The 26,268-nt window shown below is 43.7% G+C and overlaps 1 protein-coding gene across 1 annotated transcript in view; it reads right to left on the reverse strand.

Annotated features, from left to right (window-relative positions):
* Window positions 1–2,641: 2,641 nt before the first annotated feature.
* The window catches only part of TRPC3 (transient receptor potential cation channel subfamily C member 3), an 88,009-nt gene continuing 64,382 nt past the window's right edge, over window positions 2,642–26,268 (reverse strand). The window contains exons 9-12 of the mRNA XM_053257302.1: window positions 25,040–25,249; window positions 23,169–23,252; window positions 9,745–9,820; window positions 2,642–3,760 (exon numbers count right to left, since the gene is read on the reverse strand). Of these exons, the coding sequence (XP_053113277.1) occupies window positions 3,618–3,760; window positions 9,745–9,820; window positions 23,169–23,252; window positions 25,040–25,249 (513 nt within the window). The 3' untranslated portion in view covers window positions 2,642–3,617. The remainder of the gene's footprint in view (window positions 3,761–9,744; window positions 9,821–23,168; window positions 23,253–25,039; window positions 25,250–26,268) is intronic.

Here is a 26,268-nt window from a genome sequence, read left to right on the forward strand (position 1 = left end):
CCACTGTGTACTGCCACCGTGACTGGATTTTTACACAGAGCCACAATACACCTATACTTGCCAGTCCAAATTCCACAACTATCTCAACACTTATGGGTCCCCATCAAGAGGTCCACATGTCTGTGTAGCCATACTGTCACATCCTCAGGTGGGACAGTGGTTGTTCATAAAGCTATCATAAGCACCTTTGTATCTTCTTTGTACAGTGGGATGTATTTAATAAATCCAGGCTCTGTCAATCTGCAATCTTACACCCTGCCCAAAATTTTTGATTTGCTCTCTATGAGGCTAAGCATTTATCAATTTCCTTGGATCCCTCCGGCTGAATAACCACCTTCAGATCCCCCATAGGGAAATCCATCACATCCATCATTCTTTTTTTAACAAGATATTGACAATTTCTTTTTTCATCATCAGTTCCTACATATCTGAAGCATACCACGTACTGCTTTTTCAGATCTTCGTAAGTTAGGAACCGAATAGATGAAATTAGTTTAGAACTCCTCATCCAAAATATTTTCAATTTCATCCTGTGTGGCTAAATAGCCACCCTTGTACAAACCAGGTCTTAAATCCTCATGTAAAGCCCAGATGTCAGCATCTCCCAAGGTTAAACAAACAGTGCTTGAAAAACTCCGTCAGACTAGATCCGATCTCGGTAATCTGTGACCTGCATTTGAAACATTCACAGAATCCTCAGTAGGCTCTATTGTTGGTATAGAAAGTCATGCCTCAGAAGCTAATATGTCCCAAGGAGGAGGGTAAACTAGTCTGATGTACAGATGACCTTTTCCCTGTATGACACCTCCTTTATAGCTCATGATGGCCAACCTTCTTTAGGCCTCGCTCCTTGTCTTGTAGTCATGTTGTAATGCCTCCTACTGAGACAAATTGCCACGTAATGCAATTTGTCCATCTGATGGTCCTTTGGATAACATTTCCTTTCTAGAAGTTTGTCATCCTGCAGCAGCTTCTGGTACTGGAGAAACAAGTTGTGGACATTTTTGATTCACTATGTTTGTTTCATAGTCTTTTTCTGCTTTATCTTTACCACCTTTATCAACAGAGATTGGTTTAGTTAGATACAGAATCTGTCATTCCCTGGGGGGTGTCCTGTTCTGTGAGTTATAAATCTTGTACAGTAGTATCTCCAACTTGTTCAAATGAAGGCTGTCTCTTAACTCTTTGTTTGAAGTAAGTTGTCATGACTTCACACCCCTGTGGGTCACTATAGGATGCTGTGCTGGGGCTGGAAAGGGAAAGACCCTGATAAACATCTTTCATTCATTGAAGCTTTAAAAACTGGGCAAGGGGTAAATTTGCCATAATATTCTACAATAAAGTATAACCAGAAACTTGGCAGTAGAAAATTGCAAATGAAAGCATGTGAAGAGGTATAGAAATCCAAGACTTTTTGCTGGCCGGGTTATTTTCCATGCCTTTATTGGAAAATGTTCTCTTGCCAGTTATAATCTCTACTTCTAGCCAAGGAAGATATTGGAAGCTGCGGCTCCTAGCTTCAAATATGTAGCCATGCCTTATGTTGTACAGTGCTAGGGGAAATCTCAAGCAGGAACCTCCAACAGCCAGTTTTTTATGCTGAACCTCCTGCACCACCTCTGTTCTGGCTCTTCAACAAACCAGACAGGGTACCTTCTAGCCTGAATCTAGTTAACTGACCCCTTAGTCCAATGGTGATGCATTGGTCCCTAGGAGATCTCTGCCTCCAAGTCAGCCCAGCAGTCCAAGCAAGTTGTTGTAGCAAGAAACCTTACAGACTCGCCTTGTCTGGTATCCAACCAACCACCAGCCCAGCTGTGACCATGCCTTCTGCCCACTGCTCCTTGTCTGCTTCATCTGATACCTGACCAGGCCTGGCTCAAACCCCAATCACGTCTGAAGCAATGTGTCATTTTTCCACCTCTAAGTGCATCTCATCACTCTTCCCCTGCCACTACAGAGGAAACACTTTCTCCCTTGGTTACTCCAGTCACTAGCTTACATCCAGACTAAGTTACTCAACAATACTTTCACAATTAACGGGACAAGTAAGATTGTCCTATTAATTTCCATAAGACTGCTTATGAGTAACTTCAACTGATTGTAAGCCAGTGACTGGAGTAGCCTTTCTCTTAACTATAAAGTACGTGTGTGTGTGTGTGTGTGTGTGTGTGTGTGTGTACGCATGCATGCACATATATACATAAAGACACAGATTTATGTGTTACAGCTAGAGAAAGAGGTTAATACAGTCACTGGCCCACATCCACGCAAAGTTTCTAATAAGGAGTCTTACTGAAATGAATGGGACAAGTTTCAAACTGGTGATTCTCAGATGCAGAACAAAGTACGGCTGCAGTGTAAGGAGGCAAGAGGGCTCCGAGTACCCTCAGAAGTCCTTCAAGTACCATTAGGGGTACTATTACCCCCTGTTGGGAATCCCTGTGTTATATAAACACTCCCTGGTTTTCCAGAATGAGGGTGTGTTTATAGATTACATCTTCATACTTAGTTATCCCTCCCTTGGCATATGTTAAAGACTTATCTCAAGTTATTACTTTCAACTGATTAAATGTACAAAGGGATCTCTGTAGTATTCCACTCACTAAAATCCACTGCTAAACTGTAAAAAGCAAATGTCTAAAGTATGAATATTTTATTTAACAAGTAAGCATCAGAGGCAGTATTTAGAACAATGTAACAAAATATCAGCCCTGCATAGTATCTTAATTTTAAAAAATTATCGTCGCCACATGAAAATGTATATTTTGACAGAGTTCACATTTGCTCAAAGTAAAAAAAACAAAACCAATTCCTATTTTCTGAAAGCAGATATTATGAAAAATACATATGTAGTTAAGTGTATGTTAAACAGCACTACTAATATTATAGCCACAGTTTTATCTTCACTGCCCATACCATGGCTTTTTCCTTTCTTGAAGAAAATTGATAAATAACACAGGGGCATGATCCAGCAAAAGCTTAGCACTTAAAAGGTTTCCATCGTATGCACCCATAGTAAGGACTAAGCCCCACTGAACATAGGGGGACTATAAATATACTTAAGATTAGGCTGTATGTTTCATTGACTTCAGGGTAGAAAGCACATGCAGAGAGAGAAAGAGAGAGAGAGAGAGAGAGAATGTTAGTTAAACATGGCTTAACTTCGGCTTGATTGTGCCCAAAGTAATTTCAAGTAATAGTTCACTGATCTGGCTGACATTTGTCACTACGGCCACAGAACCTTGTTCACACCTGTTTGAGGACAGATTTAATCCACAATGTCCCCCCAGCCCCCACTGCCCCTGCCTTGTTCAGTGCAAAGAATGTACATTTGTTCAGAAAACTATTAGCAATGCAAGATTGTTCAGATACAACTACATGTTTTTTTTTTTAAATAAATGCAAAATACGCTTTATAATACACATTAAACATTTTTTGCATTTAAAGTCATAAAATTTTCTAGGACTGTATTTCAAACAAAACTGTACATAAAGTTATTTAGTGCTAAAAAATCTACAATACATTTTTCAAGTATAAGTCACTCAGAAATATTATTGCCAATGCTTGTGCTGTGATCAAAGTTCAGGGATTAAGTCAGGTTACATCATTCTAGGTCATTCACATCGTGATATACTTGGGTTGAGTTTCTCACTGAGTTTATGGATGAGAATTGCTAACTCCTCTGTTGCTTGAGACTTGTCTTCCAGAAGTTCATAACGAAGACTGGAAATATCTTGTTTAATTTCCTTTAATTCACCTGTGTGGGTGACAAAAAGAAACATGCCTTAGAGAGGTTCTTAAACAGTTATCTACTTTGCTGTATTGCTTACAGAAAATCACAGAAAAAACAAGCTTTTTACTGTAACTATTTATTTATTTATTTTATTTTTATTATTTATTACTGAACCAAACCAGTTACCTTCAATGGTCTGACTCAGTAGCAACATTTTTTATATGTCTCTACAGCATTTAGGCTGCAATCCTAAGCACTGAGGCTGTTCTCACGAGCAGCTAAGCCTGGGCTCGGCTGCCCATGAGAATTGCCGGGAGCCACACAGCAGACCATGTGGGCTCAGTGACAGACCTGGCTATGAAGCCCAGCTGTTAAAGCAAGTGCCCCCCTTAACTTCAGGTTGCTTACCAGTAACTGGGGTTCTTCTAGTGGTCATCTGTCCAGTCACACAGATGGGCTTCACACTTGCGTGAAGAATCATTCAGAACCTCACAAGCTTTCTTTTTAATCTCTCTCTCCAGATGAATAGTTAGGCTCCTCCCCACCCCTGTACCTACTGTAGGTCCTCACTACCCCTGTACCACCTCTGGAGTCTGCCGCCATACAACTCTGCAGTGGGGAAAGATGGGAGGATGTGTGACTGGACAGATGACTACTAGAAGAATCCCAGTTACAGGTAAGCAACCTGAAGTTCTTCTGAGTGGTCTGTGTCCATCACACAGATGGGTGTATCTCAAGCTCCTATCACATTGGAGGAGGGAAGCAGAGCCCAGGATGAAAAAGAGTATCACAGTGACATCAATAACTCTAGCTAAACAGATTAAGTTGTAACAACAGATGTCAATGAACTCTTTATTTAAAAGAGAAATAAACCCTGTAACAGTGGCAACAATGAACACTCTATTGGAACAGAGCCTGCAAAACTGACCTCCCAAAGGCCGAGTCATTGCAAGGCTGGACATCCAGGGCACAATGTCTTATAAAGGTCGTGAGTGAAGACCAGGTTGCTGCTTGACAGATTGTGTCTAACAGGAGTCCCCAATCAAAGGCTGTGAATGTAGCCAAGGCCCTGGTTGAATGAGCCTTCAGTTTAGCAGGAGGGGCTAACACAGCTACTTGATATGCTAGCTTTCGAGAGTGTACTATCCAAACCAAAACAGATTGTGAAGACACTCTCTGGCCTTTTCGTGGTGTACTGTACATCACAAACAATGACGTGGATGACATGAAGGATGCTGTATGCTGGATGTATAAGGCTAACACCCTTCTAACATCCAAGGTATGCCATCTGCACTCTTCTTCTGAAGTCGGATTCAGAAAGAATACAGGTAAAGAAATGGCTTGTGATCTGTGAAAAGTTGAGACAACCTTTGGTAGGAAGGAAACATCTACCCTCAAAACGACCTTCTCAATCTGGAATCTTGAATAAGGTGGGTCAGAACAGAGGACTCTTAGTTTTCCCACCCTATCTGTAGATGTAATTACAACTAGAAAAACTGTCTTCAAAGTCAGCAAACGAAGGTCATGTGTTGCCATGCACTCGAAAAGTTTCCCTGTGAGTGCTGACAAAACACGTGGCATTCCATGGCAGGGCTACAGGAGGCTCATCTGGGTGAAGGTATGTTAACCCTTTTAAGAACTGTTTAACTTCCCGCATCATGAACAAAGATGGAGAGGAAGGGGGAGCCATCCAAAATGTGACTATGGGAGCCAAACGGACCCTAACCAAGGATAATGAAAGTCCAGATTTCTTGCGTTATAATAGGCGGGACAGGATAAATGGTATTGACACCTTGGCTGAATCACCATCATTCCTCATGTATTCCGTGAAGCGTTTCCACTTCTCTCTATAAGAGGTCATAGTGGAGGTTCTCCTACTTGCCAACATGACTTCTGTCAATTCTGTGGGCCAGACAGCTGGATCCTCCATGCTGTTAGATGAAGCCTCTGCACATCCAGATGAAAGAGCCTCCCTTACTGTTGTGAAAGAAGTGCTGGAAAAGGGGAAGTCGCCGGAAATGTCTCCTGGACAGTTGTAGTAGTCGTGGAAACCAAGGTCGACACGGCCACCATGGCGTTATCAGTATGCAGTCTGCGCCCTCCTTCTCCAACTTTTGAAGAATCCTTGGTAGTAGGGGCACAGGAGGAAACAGATAGGAAAACATACCCAAGTGACTGCAAGGGCATCACCCATAAAGTTCTTCCCCACACCTGCTCTGGAGTAATAGACAATGCACAGGAAATTCTGGTCACTGGCAAATAAGTCTATGAGGGGTTTCCCCCATCTCTGAAAGATGTTGTGAAGTACACCCCTGTGTAATTTCCACTCATGGAATAGCGATTGAGTTCTGCTCAAACTGTCTGCCAGAGTGTTGCTGAAGGCCTTTGATGTGGATGGCAAACAGATGGATCTGATGTTGAAATGCCCAATGCAAGAGATCCAGTGCCAGAGCCAGGAAGGTGTGTGATCTTGTCCTGCCTTGCCAATTTATATAGGCCTTTGCTGTGGTATTGTCAGTCATAATCTGCACGTCGGCCTGATATCTCCGGTATGAAGCCTTGTAGGCCTTGAAGATGGCCAGCAGCTCTAAGTAACTGATATGATGACCTGCCTCTGTTTTGGACCAGTGTTCATTTAGATGGAGCCCTTTGAGGTGAGCTCCCCAGCCATCAGAAACATCCATAGTAATGTGCGCCTGAGAATTCATCCCATTGAATGGCGTGGACTCAAGGAGATTCTATTGTGAAGTTCACCAATCAACTTGAACATGGTTTGGAAGATCCAACAGCCTGGAATTGTGATGTCTGGTTGGATGAAAAACGTCCAGGAACCAACGCTGCAATAGTCTCATATGCAGTCTGGCTGTTGGTAGAACTGCGGTTGTGGAGGCCATCAGACCTAATATATGTTGAATTTGGCATACAGTATGAGTTGTTGAATTGCACAGATGGTAGGCCAAGTCCATAATGTGTTGAATACTATCTTCTGGTAAACTCACCGCGGCCGTAGTAGAGTCAAACATAATTCCCAAGAACTTTATCTGATGCACCAGGGTTAGTTGTGACTTTTGGTAACTTACAATTAGACCCAACTGTTCTGGAAGAGATATGGTATCTTGAAGTCTCTTTGAAGATGGGCTCTATTGTGTAACCTAGGCAGATGATGGTGAGGACCCAAGCGTCTGATGTAATGTGCTCCCATTGTTCTAGGTATGGTCTCAAACATGTCCTGAACCAAGGGTAGTCAGGTTCTCTTGTGGAAAGAAGCAGGCTTGGACTTTTGCTGTGCAGGCTTGGAGTTGGAAAGAGGCTATTTTTTGTGCTGTGAACTGTACTGATAGTAGCGGGGTTGGCGAAAGGACTGGTCGTAGTCTGGCATTGTAGATGGACGGGGAGGAAAGGACCTTTGTTGTCAATAGGGTTTATTAAATTTTGAACCTGAGGATGAGGAAAAACTCGTGGATTTTTCAGTGTTTCTCTTCTTTTCATCACGCTCCATAGTCTCATCTGTTTGAGTCCCAAACAGAGCTGATCCATCAAAAGGTAAGTCCTCTATATGTGTCCTTGCCTCAGGATTTAAGCCAGAAGAGCGCAGCCAATCGTGGCAACGGAGGGAGATGGTCCCTGTCAACACTCTGGGTGCACAATCTATGGAGTGGGGAGAGATATGTAAAAGTTGCTTACTCAGCTTGCAGCCTTTCTGTTGCAGAGAAAGGATTACCACTGATGGAACAGTTTCTAGATGTTGAGAAAGCTTCTCCCATAACAGGCGATTGTAGCGGGCCATACATGCTTGCTAGTTTGCAATTTTGATTTGAACTGTTGAACTTGCATACAGATGTTTTCCCACAGAAACCACCTTACGCCCATCTCTGTCCAGTGGGGTGGACAACATTCTGTTTTTGGATATGGATTGTGCTGCTTCTACAACAATCAAGTTGGGGACTGGATGTTTATGTAAGAAGGCACAGTCCTCTGTTTGAACCTTATAGAAATTTTCCACCTTCCTTGAAGTAGGAGGGACCAATGATGGCTTGTCCCAGAAGCTGTGTGCAATCTCAAGTAGGGCTTGGTTCATGGGAAGAGCCATCAGCTTTTGTGAGTTCTCTTCAGTCACATCAAAGAATGGGTTGGGGGAAGCCTTGGTCTCCTCCAGGAGTTGCAAACCCAGGGATGCTGCCGTCTTGGTAACTTGTGCTGCAAAAGACTTTAGGTCTTCTGATGGAGATGGTGGTTTTCCATGAGGTCCTGATGTGTGGACACTGTAACCTCCTCCTGTGAAGAAGTGGTGTCTGATTCTCCCTCCGAGCCTGACTCAGCGTCTGTTGACTCCAGAATTTTTTTCTGGAGGCACAGGTGTTGCATTTTCAATGGTTGGCAATGTGACAGTCTTTTCCACAGCTAAGCTAGGGGGGACTAAGTGCGGAACTTCCAGCCTAGGTTCAGTCTGATTAGTAGTCACCGTCTTGTTCTGTAAAGGTGCCAAAGGTGCAGGAGTATATTTCACAGGCACTGAACTCTGTGTTCTATTGTGCCAACCTACTGACAGCTCTGTGTAACAGTACATTTTGCGGGGAGGTGATGGGAACCTCCTTCTGGGCTGGTAAGATTGGTCAGAACCCATATACCATGGAGATCTGGGTCTGTATGAGGCTCCACTATTATGTGCCGGTGACTCGGCGACCTTCTCTATCATAATCGTAGCACTCCTGTCATCTCCCCTTGGATTGGAAGAAAACCTGCCTTCTTCCTCATCTAGGTCAACATACAGGTAATATTTTATGGAGTGGTAGGGTGAACATGGGGATCTATCTGTGTGCTTTAGATCTCTAGGAGGAGAGTAGTCCCTGGCTCCTGAGCCATCTGAGCACCAACTCCTCATCCAACTCCCCCTCCTTCTTCACCAGGTACTGGCAGTCTGACCTGTTCGCTGACTTAGATCGGTTCCGGTACTCCATCAGGGGCCTCAGGTCAATTTTGGGGCTGTGCCCTGCAAGCAAGGATGGGCTGGTCTGCCACCCAAAGGAGTGGCACATTGAGAGCGGCACATTGATACTCTATTTCTTTGTGCCTGACGGGTAAAGTTCTGACAATGGATACAAGAAGAAACTAGGTGCATTTTCCCTAAGCAGAACAAGCATACAGTATATCCATCCGTGGAGGGGACAGCAGACTGGCACGAAGTACAATGTTTAAACGTTACCTTGCCGGCCATACACTAGGGCGGTTGACAACTATACCACACACACATACACCCGAGTGGGTGTGAGGGGAGGGTTGATTGTTGTTTTAAAAAATGTGATATAAATAAAAGGTACAAAACTGCCAGGAAGAAGTATATAGATAATATGAAAAGAGAATAAAAGGTGAAAATAAATAGGAATTAGGTAACTTGAAAGCTCGCAATATTTCCCTTGAAGGTGAATTGAGGAGGAGGTTGCAGAGCACATGACCTAGGTACAGGGGGAAGAGCCTAACTACCGCTCTGGAGAGAGAGATGAAAAAGAAAGCTTGTGAGGTTCTGAACGATTCTTCATGCAAGCACAAAGCCCATCTGTGTGATGGGCAGAGACCACTCAGAAGAACCCTATTTATCTGAATGTGTGTCAGCACCGGCTGCTTTCAGCCAGCGCTGAGACACTAAGGGTCAGCCGCCTGTTGCCAAGGAGATACCTATAATGCACCGCGCACTTGGGTGGTGCATTGTCAGATTACCAGGTGCAGGGATGATGCGTTCTAGCCCTCACAACTCTGCTGCCTGGGACAGCAGCTGATCACCTGGGTGCACAATCCATACACCCAGCAACTAGGTTCCGGTCCTCTGTGGGGGAGATAAGCTTCTGTAGCCTCCTTCTCCATGTGCTCTCCCACCCAGGTCCGTGATTATGAGAAAGGGCCCACTCTTTCATGGGAGAAAGCCCAATTGAATAGGACTTAATTCTGAGTAAACCTTAATAGGACCACACTGTTTGTACAAGCAAAATAATTTATTTTACAATGGATCTTACCCTCATTGACTTCATCATTCTCTTTGTCAACTTGTGCTTTCAAAACATAACGTTTTATAAGTCTCTTCATGATTTGCTATTGAAGGAAACAAAAACAATTGTTCATTATCTTGCCCAGTCTATAATTACAATCTTTAAGCCCTAGAAGTTAATTCCATTCGATCAGTGGTACTTATACTTGAGCAAACATGGTCAGAACAGGGCAATAAGTTCCAAAAGTATGGAACACTGATTCAAAGACAAACTCATCATTAATAGCCATATTATTAAGACAAAGTAAGAGCAAATGAATACAATCCTGCTCATAAGCTTCAGCTCAGTATTCACAAGCCCTGATTTTCTGTACATAGTGCCAAACTGAATATGTGTACAGTGACTTAGATTATATATATATTATTAAAAAAATTCCTGTAGGCCCTTCGGGGGGCCATGGTGGGTGGTCTGCAAAGGTTTCCCCTCCCCCTGCTGGCCTCTAGGGCCTCGCAGGGACTATGTGCGATGGCCATTTAAAAAAAAAATTTTTTTTAAAGGCCTCTGAAAACAAAATGGCCACCGTGCATGCTCAAACGGCCTCTACGAGGCCTGGAATGGCCTAGGTCCTCACAGAGGCCATTTGAGCATGTGCAGTGGCAATTTTGTTTTCAGTAGCCATTTAAAAATAAAAAATAAAAAATGCCGCCCCCCCCTTCAAGTGGCACCCTGGGCATGTGCCCTGCCTGACACACCCAGATACGCCCCTGGTAGACAGCAATGTATCCAACATGAACATCAATTCTGATGGGAGATTTAAAAACCCATGCATTTTCCATAAAACTTTTATTCTGGTTTGAAAACAGCACAAGTTTTTCATGGATTGTCAACAGATGGTGCTAAGAAATGATGTGATGTGTTCAAACATATTTTAGATACCTTGAAAAATATCCCATTAGAATTTGTGTTCTTGTTGGAATAAACTGCCATCTAGATAAACCTTAGCCTAGTTTAGCAAATAATGGTTTCATTGCACATTCCTGTTTCCACCATGTCTTAAGCCCAAAGTTGCATCTTTGTTCTCTTTTCAGTATATGAAACTGACTCCTGCTGAGTCAGACTAATAAAAACATAAGAACAGCCCTGATGGATCAGGCCCAAGGCCCATCCAGTTGAGCATCCTGTTTCACACAGTGGCCCACCAGATGCCTCTCAAAGCCCACAGGCAAGAGGTGAGGGCATGCCCCCCCCCCCGCAGTTATGTTGCTCCCCTGCAACTGTTATTTAGAGGCATCTTGCTTCTGAGGCTGGAGGTGGCCTATAGCCACCAAACTAGTAGCCATTGATAGACCTGTCCTCCGTGAATTTGTCTAAGCCCCTTTTACAGCCATCCAAGCTAGTAGCCATCACCAAATCCCATGACAGAGAATTCCATAGATTAATGACATGCTATGTGAAAAAGTACTTCCTTTTATTGGTTCTAAATTTTCCAGCCTTCAGTTTCAGAGGAAGATCCCTGGTTCTAATGTTGCACAAGAGGGAGAAAAACTTCTCTCTGTCCACTCTCTACTCTATGCATAATTTTATACAACTCGATCACAGAGCCAGCGTGGTGTAGTGGTTAGAGTGCTGGACTAGGGCCGGGGAGACCCGAATTCAAATCCCCATTCAGCCATGAAACTAACTGGGTGACTCTGGGCCAGTCACTTCTCTCTCAGCCTAACCTACTTCACAGGGTTCTTGTGAAAGAGAAACTTGAGTATGTAGTACACCACTCTGGGCTCCTTGGAGGAAGAGCGGGATATAAATGTAATCATCATCATCTCATCCCTGTAGTCACCTCTTTTCCAAACTACAAAGCCACAGATGCTGTAGACTTGCCTCATAAAGAAGGTGCTCCAGGACCCTGATAATCTTGGTTGCCCTCTTCTGCACCTTTTCCAGTTCTACAATAGCCTTCTTAAGATACGGTAACCGGAAGTGCATGCAGTACTCCAAATGTGGTTGTACCATAGATTTGTATAAAGGCATTTTAATATTAGCATGTTTATTTTCACTCCCTTTCCTAATGATCCCTAGCATGGAAAGGTACATTGGTACTCACCGTGAAGGTGTCTTCTGGCTGGTGTAGAAGAGGTCACCCAAGCTTGGGATTACATCCCCCCCACATGCTCCAAAAAGCAGGAAGTAGTCATACTTGAAGATCCTTAACCCAGTGCATGTGGGCGGATCTCCTCAGTGCTTAAAACAGCTCAAGCTACGGAATGAAAACCACAGAACACAACAGGGAATATACAACAATATACAAACAATAATGCAGAGAAAGACAGAAAAACTGCCCCCCTACAACCAGATCATCAGCTCCAGCCTAACACAACCCGGGCGGGCCTTGGGTGACCTCTTCTAAACCAGCCAGAAGACACCTTCACGGTGAGTACCAATGTACCTTTCTCGGCTGGTGTAGGAGGTCACCCAAGCTTGGGACATACCACAGCACCAACCATGGGAGGGAAAATACCCAAGCTGGAGCTACTGACCCGGAAGGACCTGTTGCAGGACCCTCCAACCAAATGCCGCTCTGGCAGCTTCATGTTCATCCAACTTGTAATGCCTTGAAAATGTAAAAGGCGACGACCAAGTAGCCGCCTTGCAAATCTCTTCATGGGACGCCAGTGAAGATAACACAGCGGAAGTGGCTGCCAATGTAGTTGAGTGCGCCGTAATCTGACCAGGCACCGAAAGTTTCTGGGCTTTAGACAACATCGTAATGCATGAACGGACCCATCGAGCAATAATGTCTGAAGAGACCTTGCATCCCATCTCAGAAGCCTTAAAGGCCACAAAAAGAGCATCTGACTTACGAAAAGCCTGCGCCCGGTTCCACTCCTTCTCTGCAGGGTGACGAGCATCCGGACAAAAAGAAGGTAATTAAATGTCCACTTCACGATTAAACTGAGACTTTACCTTAGGGATAAACGAAGGATCCGGGATAAGTCTCACAGAGTCCTTAGAGAAAACACACAAATTACTCTTAACTGACAGAGCCTGCAATTCAGAAACCCTCCTGGCCGATGTTACAGCTACTAAAAAGGCCACCTTCCAGGACAGAATCTGCAATGATACAGATCAAAGTGGTTCAAATGGCGGAAAACTGCAGACCCCACAACACAATATGCAAATCCCATGATGGAAAACGATGGCAGACCAGAGGAGACAACAAAGCTGCCCCCCTCAATAACTTGCGTAGAAGAGAGTGCCACGCCTGAACAAACGCTGATGAGGAAACAACATCTGGATCAAGCACACCGCCCGGCGTTTAAGCGTGTTGGGTTTCAGACCAAGCACAAGACCATCCTGGAGAAAACCTAGTAATCCCCTCGACCTGCACTTGTCCAGCTGCAGGGAGCGCTTTGCTGTCCAGCGCAGAAAACTACGCCAAGTCGATTGGTAAATCTTGTTGGCTGAACACTTTCTAGACGCAAGGATGGTAAATTGGACCTTGACACAGCAGAACTGGACGGTCTGGCAAACTGAGTGGATGACCTACGGCCAAGTCGACGATCTCGGAAAACCAAGGCCCTCTGGGCCAAAAAGACGCAATCAATATCAGGGATGCCCGGGAACCCCGCAGCTTCCTGAGGCAACGGGAGAGCAGCGGCACTGGAGGAAATGCATACAGCAGACATGGAGGCCATGGCACCGATAGCGCATCCGTCTCTTCTGCCCCCAACATCGGGAAACGTGAGTAAAACCTCTGAATCTTGGCATTCTGAGGATAGGCCAACAAGTCTATCTGGGGACACCCCAGCCGCTCTGTCAGCCACCTAAATATTTGAGGGTGCAGGCCCCATTCTGCCGGCTGGATCTCCTGCTGTCTTAGCCAATCTGCCCGAACATTGGAAATTCCGTTTACATGATGGCCCAGAATGGATATTAAGTTGTTCTGTACACATTAAGATGTTCCTTCCCTTCACCAAGGGTGTGAAGGCTCTTCGGGCCAGAAAGACAGCCCACAGCTTGAGCCACTTTATGCTATGGAGCGACTCCTCCACCAACCAAAGCCCCTGGGCAGAACTGTTCCAACAGTGAGCCCCCCAGCCCGATAGGCTGGCATTCATCGTGACCATCACTCTCTCGGGTTCTATGAACAGCTTGCCCTTGTCTAGGTTCCCCGGGCCGTCCAACGAATCGACTCGCGAAGAGACACCTAGAGAGGAATGTTCTTGTCACGTTTGAGGGCAATCCCGTGCTGGTAAGGGAAGAAAGCCTACTGTAACTGGCGTAGATGAAAACCTCGCCCAAGGCACCGAGTCCATAGCCGCCACCATGAGACCCAACAAACTTGCTAGATTGAGAAGGCTGGCCCACAGTCTCGAAGCAATCACACGAGCCAGTGACGATAAGACCTCCATCCAATCCTGTGGCAGAAACAGTTTGCCTACTGACGTGTCCATTACCATGCCCAAATGACGAAGGCTCTGTGTGGGCATCAGGTGACTCTTGCCCACATTTATCAGAAACCCATGGGCACGTAACACAGACATTGTTCTGGACAGAGCCAACTGAACTGCCCCTTCTTGAGCAAGTTGCCGAGGTAACAATACAGGTGGACCCCCTTAGTGCATAAAGTGGCCACTAGCAGACTAGAACCTTTGTAAAAACTCGGGTGGCTGATGAGAGACCAAAAGGAAGGGCTCTGTACTGATAATGCCTCCCCATGTAGCAGAAGCGGAATATATGTCGACTGAGTGGATGAATGGGGATGTGTAAATAGGCCTCCTGGAGATCTATTGAAGCCATGTAGTCCCCCATCTGCAATGCCTCTGAGATGGTACAAAGGGTTTCCATCCTGAACCTCCTTTTTATCACAAAGTGGTTGACTGGGCATAGGTTGAGAACTGCCCTGGCCGATCCATCCTTTTTTGGCACCGTAAAAATCACAGAATAGATGCCCTTGCCTCTCTGAAGAGGTGGGACCTCCTCTATGGTCCCTATAGCCACCAGATACTGAATGGCCATGGACAACCCCTTGTGCTTTTCCGGTTTCCCGGATCTAGGGGTAAGGAGGAATCTGTTTCCTGGGGGGCTGGCCAGCTCCACTTCGTACCCGTGTAGGCTAATGGAAAGAACCCACCTGTCGATGGATTCTTTCCAAACGGGCCAAATGGCGGACCCCCACTTTGTCTGAGTGGGAGTCAGGACTGCTGCTTGGGGTCCCGCTGCTGGTTTCCGAAAGACTGATGGTTCTGCTGAGTGAACCCTTGCCTGCCTTGGCCTCTGGATCTGTTCCACTGCGATCGAAAAGGCCTAAAAGGCTCCCTCTGACAAACTGAGGTCTAAACGCCCTGAAGGTTTGCGTCGGTCTACGATTAAAACTCTTGTCCTCCTTCCTAGGGGCTGATGGCAGAGCCCCGCGGTTATCCTTAGTTTCAATGAGGACCTCTTTCAGGGCCTCATCCCCAATTAGCTTCCCCCCCAGCATAGGGAACAGCAGCTAATTTAGCCCTAGATGTATTATCAAGTTCCAAAATTTTAGCCATATGTTGCGTCTTGCCAGGACACCTGCACTGACCACACGTGCCGAGAACTGAACAATGTCCAGAGTAGCATCCGCTGAAAAGGCAGCCGCCCTCTGCAGACGAAGTAGCTTACGCTGCATCTTAGATTGATCAGTGGGAGGGTCATTGGGTAACTCGCCGATCCACAAGACCGATGCTCTAGACACCAAGGACACAGTGGTGTCAGCTCTGGTGGCCATTGCTGAAGCCTCGTGGGTTCTGCGCAGTGCAGATTCTGCTTTTCTGTCTCCTGGCTCCTTAAAAGAGGAGTCCCCATCCTTGGGTACCACTATGCTACTAAGTAGGGCCCTGAAGTGAGCATCCGTAAGTGGCACCTTCAGCAAGTCCAGAGTCTCCTCCTCAAAGTTGTACAATTTGCTAGCCAATGCCAACATACGCTTTGGGAGTCGCAATAGCCGCCCATTCCTCCTTGATGGTATTAGTAAAGCCCTCAGGTATCACTGATTTAATCTGTGGTACCTTAGCCTTAGGCAGCACCAAGGAGCCCTTGGACACAGGAGAGATCTGTTCCTCTGTAACTGGCTACAGATCAAGCGCAGCAATAGCCTGGTTAATTAGTGGCTGAAAATCCACCATAAGAGAGAGCCTCTGACTGTGTAAGTTTGCTGCAGAGTCCTCAATAATCTCCCCCTCTTCCGAGGAGGAGGGCCCCTTGTCTGGGTTGCCCAGCAATGTCTCCGACCCACTGACCCTGGGTGGCAATAAATCTGGGAAGTCCTCTCCTGACTCGTCTGAAGACCTCCCCCTACCCAAGGGCACAGAGTCCTGGCGTATAGCCACCCTGGGCTGCTTAGCGGGCACCGTCTCCTCCTGAGAGTCTGAGGGCGACACATGGATCACAGCCTGCCTTGCAATGCCTTGCAGGCTTCCGCGTTTTAAGCGCCGCTGCCAGTGAGACCTGAACGGCCTCCTGAATCCAGCCCTTTACAGTGGCAGCATCACTGGGAACCCCCACATTCCCTGTAGGAGTAGGCCCTGAGGGAGGGGCCACATAGGGGGCATCTGCACTCACCTCCTCCCCCCCTGAGCAAGTCCCGATCTTACCGGGGGGAGCTGTTCATGGCCTTACGGGTGCTCTGACTCCCCATCCACGGGCTCAGCACCGCCTGCCTCATCATCCTGCACGTCTTCCCCGTATGATTCCGACAGGCTCTGGGGCGGCCACACCTGCTGACGTTCCTTTCGGCGCGGCCCCAATACTCGCTGAGGCAGTCCTCCTCCTCACGCTGCCGGGCGAAAGCTCTCTCACCAACGGGGCCTCCTTGTAGGGAAGCCTCCGATTCTGGTGCCGCCACTTGTGTCCTGCTACGGTGGATTGCTGGTGTCATGAATTGCGCCCAGTCTCCTCACCGGTATCTGGCCACCAACGGGGCCTCCTTGTCAGGAAGCCTCCGATTCTGGTGCCGTCACCTGCGTCCTGCTACGGTGGATTGCTGGTGGCATGGATTGCGCCCAGTCTCCTCACCGGTATCTGGAGACAAAGAGGACCGCTGTGGCCTACAGGCGCCAGCGAGGTCATCTGATACGTCCGCCATTTTCCTTACAGGATTTGCGCAGTCCCGAGTTTTTGGCGGGAACAGGCACTGATGGGCGGATCTCTCCCTAATGGCCAGGAGTCCGAAGGTCTTCTTAGCGGACATCGGCCAAAAGGTTGGCAAGAGGAGAGGAGAGGTAACGAATAACAGAACGGACAGTAGAAGAAAAGACATGAAATAATTTTTTTTAAAAAATTTAAAATTATTATTATTTTCTTTTTTCTTTAGTAACTAGAGAAAACTAATAGTAGTAGAATACCAGGTGAAGAATAGATTGGAAATAGTCAAAAATAATACAAATATAAGCAGAAGAAAAGAAGAGGCCTAGTTAACAAGGCCAAAGCCAGCGAGCTGTAATGCGAGCCTTCTGGAGCAAAGGCAGGAAGTAGAACTGAGGAGATCTGCCCACATGCACTGGGTTAAGGATCTTCAAGTATGACTACTTCCTGCCTTTTGGAGTATGTGGGGGGGATGTAATCCCAAGCTTGGGTGACCTCCTACACCGACTGAGAATTTGCCTTTTTCACAGCTGCCATGCACTGAGTCAACACTTTCAACCAGCTGTCCACCTCAACCACAAGATCTCTTTCCTGGTCACACTGATAGCTCAGACCCCATCAGGGTAATATGTACAGTTGGGGTTTTCTGCCCCAATATGCATCACTTTACACTTGCTTACACTGAACCACAATTGCGATTTTGTCACCCATTCCCACAGTTTGGAGAGATCCTTTTGGAGCTCCTCACAATCTGTTTTGGATTTCACTACCCTAAATAGTTTAGTGTCATCTGCAAATTTGGCCACTTCACTGCTTACACCAACTTCTAAATCATTTATGAACAAGTTAAGGAGCACTGGTACCAGTAAAGATTCTTGTGGGGACCCCACTTACTTATGTTTAAGGAAGAAAAATTCTCTTTTTCTGTAAATGTCACCTGAATGAACGTTACTAGACTCTCTCAACTGCATCAATTTAATAGGTATAGCAGAGGAGGACATGTTTTCTCACTGTGTATCCATTCTTGGCATGTAAACAATTTGCATTGAAACCTGGATTTCACTTGCCAGTTATATCTACTAGGCTAACTCCATACTGTAGATCAGGCCTTGACAAATTTTCTTTAGATCTAGCAGCAAGCCCAAAAATTTAGGAGCCAGATAATGGACATTTTATAAAATTACCAGACTTTGTGATGGTCACTGAAGAAGGGGGCATCTCTTTAACTCCTTAGCAAGCAACATACTTAAAACAGAAACAAAGCTTCCTGGGACAAATAAATATTTCATTAAAAATTCAGATACCTCTGAATATCCTAGTCTAGGTGCCACGCTAAATTTCTAGGTACCATGGCTCCCTGGGAGCCTGGGATTTGTCAAGCCCTGCTCCTTATCAAACTGGGCAACTGGATTTCCAGTCTTTGCTGGTTTGTACTGAGCTTTTAAATTCCTAGAAGGGAACAATCTATCCTTTCCATCACACAACTACACAGACAGGAGGGGATCCCCATGGAACCAAATTGAGACCTTTAGCTCCCCGATTCAATGGACACATAGAGTGCCAGGCCCAGTACAACATGCCTAGCCATTACAGTAAGTGGAAGGCCTCTGCACACCGCCCCTACATGGACCTAACAGCCCCATTTTTCTCCAGGGCCACATGTAGGAGAGGGTGGAAGACACCCTTAACATTTAGAAAGCAGATTATTCCAATGTGTCCTTATCCCAATGCAGCAATCTTGTACATATGGAGTAGAAGCCCCTTGGTAACATCCACACCTAAATACTGAAGCTGATTTGGCATTTGAATAGGTAATACAAAGTCTGCAATTGATCAGTTCCCTCTGAATGCTGCAAGACACTTTCACCACAAGGTGTCAGTACTGCTTTTTAAAATAAAATAAAATTTACCCTGCTGTTCATAAGCAAACTTTCCTCTCCCAACTGATGCAAGCAAAGCAACAGCCCCAGTAACAAAGCGAAAACTGGCAAAGGCTTCAGCAGGGATAACATTATGGCAGTTCACATCAAACAGTTAACTGCTCTCATTGAGTGTATGACTGGGGAGAGAGTTGTTTACCCTACAAATGCTACGGTTTCACAAGGGAAACCCAGGTGCAAGAAAGCACAGTGCTTAGGGAATTACCTTTATTGGTTCACAGGCAAGTATCATTGGTTCTCTCCCCAGAGTGTTCCTCTAGCTTTGAGACTATTTCCAGTCTTCGCTCCAGACATGTCTTCCAGATGGCTCCTTGACATTACTTCATAGTAGGGAGCCCCAGCAAGGTTGCCCTCTCCCCAGTCATCTGGACTTATCATTCCACTTCTTAGAATGGCTAGGTCTTGCCCTCACCACATCCTGCTCTCCTGAGGCTGAGCTGGGTTGGCCAGGAGGCACCAGCTCCTCCTCCTGCCATTCCTTGCCCCTATGCTAAAGTCCTGCCACCATCTCCATATCTTTATCACCACAGTGATAAAGAGCTGGAGCAGACTTCTGATTTCCTGCCCATGGTGATTACATCTGCTATCTGTAAAAATTGGGAGGACGCAGTCGGACATGATATTGTTAGTCCCAGTGTAAGTGGGAGTGCAACTGTGCCAGCAGGTGAATCTCAAAATGGTATCATTTTTGCCAGCTGCTTCTAGCCTTCTGTGCGACCTTCCCACCCACTTGACAAAAATGTATATACCTTTTGCAGGTGGGGAGAACTTATTATTATTGTTGTTGTTGTTTACACAGTCAGACAGGTGTTATTGACTGGTATGTTTTATCCAGACATTGAGTCCTTCCCAAGGACCTGGGATGCCAGAATTTTATTATCAATGTTGTTGCTGTTATTATAGATATCGTCACAGAATATAGGCTGTTCCCAGTAAAGCTGCTTTTTGTAATTGGCTGATGGTGATTTCTGTGGCCCCTATGGTGTTGAGGTGCTCTTCAAGGTCTTTTGAAACTCCACTCAGGGCACCAATTACCACTGGGATTATTTTGATCTTTTTCTGCCACAGCCTTTCAATTTCAATTTGTAGATCTTTGTATTTGGTGATTTTTTTCTATTTCTTTTTCTTCTATTCTGCTATCCCCTGGTATTGCTATGTCGATTATTTTCACTTGTTTTTCTTTCTTCTCGACTACAGTTATATCTGGTGTATTGTGTGGCAGATGTTTGTCTGTTTGTAGTCGGAAGTCTCATAATATTTTTGCATCTTCATTTTCTAACACTTTTTCAATTTTATGGTCCCACCAATCTTTTGCTACAGGTAGCTTATATTTTTTGCAGATGTTCCAGTGTATCATCCCTGCTACCTTGTCATGCCTTTCTAGCTGATTAGGTGGTCCACGGTTTCATCTGCTTTGTGGAAAACCACAAAGGCGGCACTTGCTGTTTGTTGTTAATTTTTCTACTTTTGCTCTTATTGCATTTGTTCTTAGTGCCTGTTCTTGTGCAGCCAGTATTAAACCCTCTGTTTCTTTCTTCAAGTTGCCATTCTTAAGCCATTGGTGATGTCTGATTTTCCACTTATATTGTGCAAATATTGACCATGCAGGGGCTTATTTGTCCATTTTTCTGCTCGGTTCATGACTTGTTCTTTCTTCTAGGCCTGCTTTCTTTCATTGGTGTTGAATAGTTTCTCATTATTGACCATTTGAAGTGCATCTTCTTCACTGTCCTTGATATATTCTTCAAGGCCTCTTTTCTCCTCCTCTACTGTTTGATGGACTTGCAGCATTCCTCTTCCACCTGAGCTGCAACGGAGGTATAGCCTATCTACATCACTGCGGGGGTGCAGAGCATGATTGATGGTCATGATTTTCCTGGTCGTAAGATCTAGCGTCTCTAGCTCTGCCTGGGTCCAGTCTATTATTTCCGCAGTGTACCTGATAACAGGTATAGTCCAGGTGTTTAAGGCCTGTATGGTGTTCCCGCCATTGAGTTTGGACTTTAGGATTTTTCTAACTCTCCTGATGTATTCACTTCCAATTTACAATTGGAAGATTGTACAATTGGTGATTACAAACAACAGAGGAGATAGTGAGTCCCCTTGGAAAATACCTCTTCTAATGGTAACCAGTCCAAGTGTCTCGCCATTGATTGTTAACTGTGTATTCCACATGCTCACTGCTTTTTAAATAAATATCTGAATGTTTTTGCTGATACCAGTTGTTTCTAAACATTTTAGATGTGTGAGGCAATGAGTTGAAGGCTTTCTTGTAGTCAATCCATGCAACACTTAGATTTGTTTTTCTTCTCTTGCAATTTTCTAAAATCATTTTGTCAATTAGCAGCTGGTCTTTTGTGCCTCTGGTGTTCAGGCAATTTCCTTTCTGTTCAACTGGAAGCTGTTTGTTAGTTAATAAGTGTTGCATTACTTCATCTGCTATTATTCCAGTTAGTAATTTGAACATAGCTGGCAGACAGGTTATCGGTCTATAATTACTTGGAACTGCACCTTTTGCTGGGTCTTTCACTATGAGATGAGTTTTCCCAGTTATTAGCCATTGTTCAATATCACCTCCTTGCAAAATGTGATTGAACTGTTTTGATAGTTGTTTATGAAATCTTGTTAGGTGTTTAAGCCAAAAGCCATGCAGTTCATCATTGCCTGGTGCAGTCCAATTTTTAATTTTCTTTGCTCTTTCACTTATTAATTCTGGTGTTATTATTAGATCTTGCATTTGTTGGTTACATTTTTCGACCTCTATCATCATCATCATCATTTCGATTTCTATACCGCCCTTCCAAAAATGGCTCAAGGCGGTTTATACAGAGAAATAACAAACAAATAAGATGGATCCCTGTCCCCAAAGGGCTCACATTCTAAAAAGAAACATAAGATAGACACCAGCAACAGTCACTGGAAGTACTGTGCTGGGGGTGGATAGGGCCAGTTACTCTCCCCCTGCTAAATAAAGGGAATCACCATGGTAAAAGGTGCCTCTTGTTCAAGGCCTGGTGTCAAAATTGTCAGGCTAGATAAGAATTCAAATTCCTTCCTTGAATTCAACTATAGCAGCTGCTGAAGAGCCAGTCTCTGGGTCCTTAACTCAGAAAATAAAAATAAAAAAAATTCATGTATTATATGGCTCAAGGTCAGACTTCCATCAACAGTAAAAATAAAGAAGGGCATGGGAAAATCTTTCATATCACTGTATCTGAATAATATGCTTGTGTTTATTTCTGCAGATTGGTATTTAAAATAAATGAATCATTTATCTTTTTCTCACTGAACTTTTTGAGATGGCATGTATAACATTCTGACCTTTTGTTAGAATATTTCTCTGTAGCTGAACTTTTGTCTCAAATGGGCAATAGCACCCAACACAATTGGTACTTTTAACAACAACAATAATAATGTTCCAGTTCTTTCAGGGCTAGAACCATTTGTTCTTTGAACCAATATCATGAACTGAATTTGGAGAAAGAATAAGGTCAGATTTACATTCTACCACTTATATTTTCAGCTCTGTGTTGGTTTTCCATCAGCTAGCTTTGCAGCCATTTCATCAGCTAGCATTTCTGTAAGATTTTTCAGCTGAATGCATTCCATCATTCATTTGATGTTTCAATTATTCTTACAGTTTTCATTGCAAATATCACAGAACTAACAATAATAATAAACTTTACTTGTCAGCCACCCCATAACAAAATTGTTCTCTGGACAGCTCACAACAGAGGATTAAAACATACAATAAAAACACATAACACATTAAATCATAAGAGACAAAAAGGGTTAAAGAAAGCTACAAAATACAATAAGTTATCGTAAACACCTACTCATAGGTCAGTTCAATTAAATAATTCTGAATTTATTCATGAATGAGTGCTCTTTATGTTGTGATTACACTATCCATATATTCACTAGCATTTTGATCAGAGTTTTCCTCTCATAGGAACATAGGAAGCTGCCATATACTGAGTCAGACCATTGGTCCATCTAGTTCAGTATTGTCTGCACAGCCCGGCAGTGGCTTCTCCAAAGTTGCAGGCAGGAATCTCTCTCAGTCCTATCTTGGGGAAGCCAGGGAGGGAACTTGAAAACTTCTGCTCTTCCCAGAGCGGCTCCATCTCAGCAACTTGTGCCACAAAATCTACAAACCTTCCCCACATTTTAAAAGTAGTTTAAAGGGTTTGCATAACTGCTATGAAAAGGAAACACAGGATAATATAACGCTAGGGTAATGGTCCCTTCCTACAACCCCTGTGTTAAACAACTAAAAGATCTGTAATGAAGTCTTCTTTGTTCATACTGTGATAACCCAACATTTCAAAAGCATGGGAGCTTGTAGTTTAAGTATTCACCTGATCACAGTGGTTTGAGCTGCCCAAGAAAACTACTTACCTGATAACGTGTTGGCTGATTAAGAATGCTATTAAAGCTGTGCGATTCAAAAACCCTTGAGTTAGACTGTGAAAAGAGATTTAGCTAGGAAAGAACACATGTAAATTAGAATCTGTTCCATTGAGTTTGCAATCATCAACCAGCATCATCTTATTACTGATTGCACAAACATATTTTTCACCATAAAATTCCAAGATAAACCAGTTGAGTTCTGATTCTACAAACCACTTATGCACAGATTTTTTTTCCAATGTAAAGGATGTGCTCAGGAAGAATACATATTTTAACTATTCCCTGAACCAGGAATCTGGAAAAATAATCCACATTTCAGCAGGTATAAAGACTTCTGCCACATGAGACTGATGGGCTCACAGTTGGCAATCAGGAGACGGCAACAAATTGTGAAGAAAGAAAACCCGCAGTGCATCCCTCAGTCATGTGGGCTATGGCGGATTAACGTAGTAGCAAATGTAGCATTTGCTACGGGCCCCGCATTTTCAAGGGCCCCGCACGCCCGGCTTCCAACTGGGAATTAAATTAAAACTTTACCTGTTTTATTTGGTCCATGTTAGATAAAATATCCCTTTTCTGCTAAATGTGCCTTTTAAGAGACGGTCCAGCACAGCATTTGTCCATTGGCTGTTGCTGCTGCCTACCACATTTTTCTTTTTAGAGTGTGAGCCTTTTGGAGACAGAGAATCATCTATCCACTCTTTATTTTTTATGTAAACCACTTTGAAAATTATAAATGTTCACTGTTGTAGTAAATGTGAGTTTGTGGCTTGGTCTCCCATATTCCAAAATATAGCAAATGAAAAAAATTGAATTACTTTACTATGCAAGTAAAAAAATTATGTTTTAATATTTTTGTGCATTTTTTTAAATTTAGGGCCCATTTATAACATATGCTACAGGCCCCGCACTAGCTTAATCCGGCCCTGCATGTGGGGGCGGGGGGGTGGCAGCTTGCTCACATCTTTGCAATTTCATTAGCAGACACAAACACCAGTGAACCAAATGCTGGTTAAGTTGTGAGTCTTTCCCCTTCTCCCACGATTCAGGCAATGTTGCCATTTTTTTTTTTTTTTTAAAGAGGTGGCACGTATGTGACATGCAATATGTCAAATTTATTCAGAATTCATTATGCCATTTTTGTCATTTAAAAAAAGGCAGGATGTTTTTAAACATGCAAGATTACTCCTGGGTTTGAATAACTGATTCTGTCAGAATTTAACCCTGGAGAGAAAAGGCATGTTTGGAATGAATCAGTGAGAGCATTTCAAAGTCAGGTTTATTGTTCTAAACATATATTACACATGTCTTCACCCCAAGAGATTGAGCTGACCGAGTTGACATTAGGTGTAGCTCCATCCATAACACAGTACACTTTTAGCAACAAGGTCTGGTCATGCTACCTCATAGAAGAAAGTGACAGTGCATGATTTCAGCTTGCTGAAAAATGTCTTTGGGGGTGGGGGAGCATAGTCCCATCCAATTGTACAAGTCCGCCTGGATTCAAGAAGCAGTAAAGGTTTGGAAAAATAATAATATACCATGAAGCATAATGCAATGCTCTCCCACTGGCTATTCGCTCCAGTTTTTAGAAAGCATGCAAAATCTTGGCTTTTTGCCCAGGCTTTTATATGATTGGTACTGCTACTGCTTTGTACTTTGTATGGTTATATTGTGCTTATATTTTAAATCTTTTTAGTCAGATCTATGTTGTTATATTCTAGCTTAATATTTTAATTGTGTAATTTTTATAGTCTTGTTTTAATTTTTCTGTGTGGACCACCTTGGGATTGTTTTAATGAAAGGCAATATTAAAAATTAACAATAAATAAATACATATAAGTCTGGTTTGTGCCTACCCTGGATTTTGAGTTGCCTATTCCCATTTCCATATCCTTCTGTAGCCTTTTCCTCCTGCACTTAAACAATTTAAAAATTCTCATGAAGAAATAAAAAAAGGACTTTGGACTTGGTACAAGACTGAATGGAGGTGGCAGGGTTTTTCCATCATCAAAGTATGATAACCAGAGCTTAGAGCGAGCAAATTTCCACTCCACATCACTGTCATCCTATATCAGAAACAGAAAAATGTATTATTCTTTTCAAGATCCTGGTTATGCACCACTTCTCACTATCAAAACAAGAAAAATGTTGTTGGCATTAAATATTTGGTTTTGTTTCATCAAATTGCCAGTGTGTATTTTCATGAATCGGTACAACTCTTTCATACTATCCTCACCATAGTTACCTAGAAATAAGACCCACTGAATTCAATGGGACATTTCCTAACAAGTATGTTTAAGATTGCAGTCTGCTTTCCCCCCATATCATATCATTCTTAAGCCCCTGGATACATTTTAAAAACATTACTTTTGTACTGGGAAACACAGATTACAGCCAGGATCCAAAATGCTACTTTTAGGCATGACCAAGGGTTTGCCATACCCAAGGGACTTTTGATTTTGTTCCTTTGAACAACAGGACCCCCTATGCCATATCTCAAACTGCTGTTGCATGTTCCCACTGCTCCAAAAGTAGATTACTATGAACATTTTGTTTGAAAGCCACCAGATAGTATAATGCAATGGGCTAAATAATAAACTGGTTATTTGAACATAATAACCAGTCTCATAGAAGTCAGAGGTTGCTGAGCTGAGGAAAGCATTACCATTTGTAAAATCCAAAGAGTCAGTGAAGTGTAGTAGTTAGAAGGTTGGACTAACACTGGAGAGATTCAAATCCCTATTCAGCCAAGAATCTCTCTGGGTAACTATGGGTCAGTCACTTTTAGCCTAATATACCTCACAGGGCTGACATGCCATACTGAACTCATTCAAGGAAGGGTAGAATAAAAATGTAATGAATAAAATCATTAAGCAGAGTTAATCTTTCTTAGAATTTACCAGTCTAATTTGTACATGTACAGTATCTCAATTTCTCTCAATAACTGCAAAAGAAAGCTATATATACTAAAATATCTAAATATTTATAGTAGTAATCGTAGTGTTCTAGAACATTTCTCAAGATTAGTATGGATCAAATAGTTTTACCAAACATTCCCACTTGTTTTTATATATAACATGTACTA

Source organism: Hemicordylus capensis, chromosome 5 (genome assembly GCF_027244095.1).
Source record: "Hemicordylus capensis ecotype Gifberg chromosome 5, rHemCap1.1.pri, whole genome shotgun sequence".
NCBI classification, from domain to species: Eukaryota; Metazoa; Chordata; class Lepidosauria; order Squamata; family Cordylidae; genus Hemicordylus; species Hemicordylus capensis.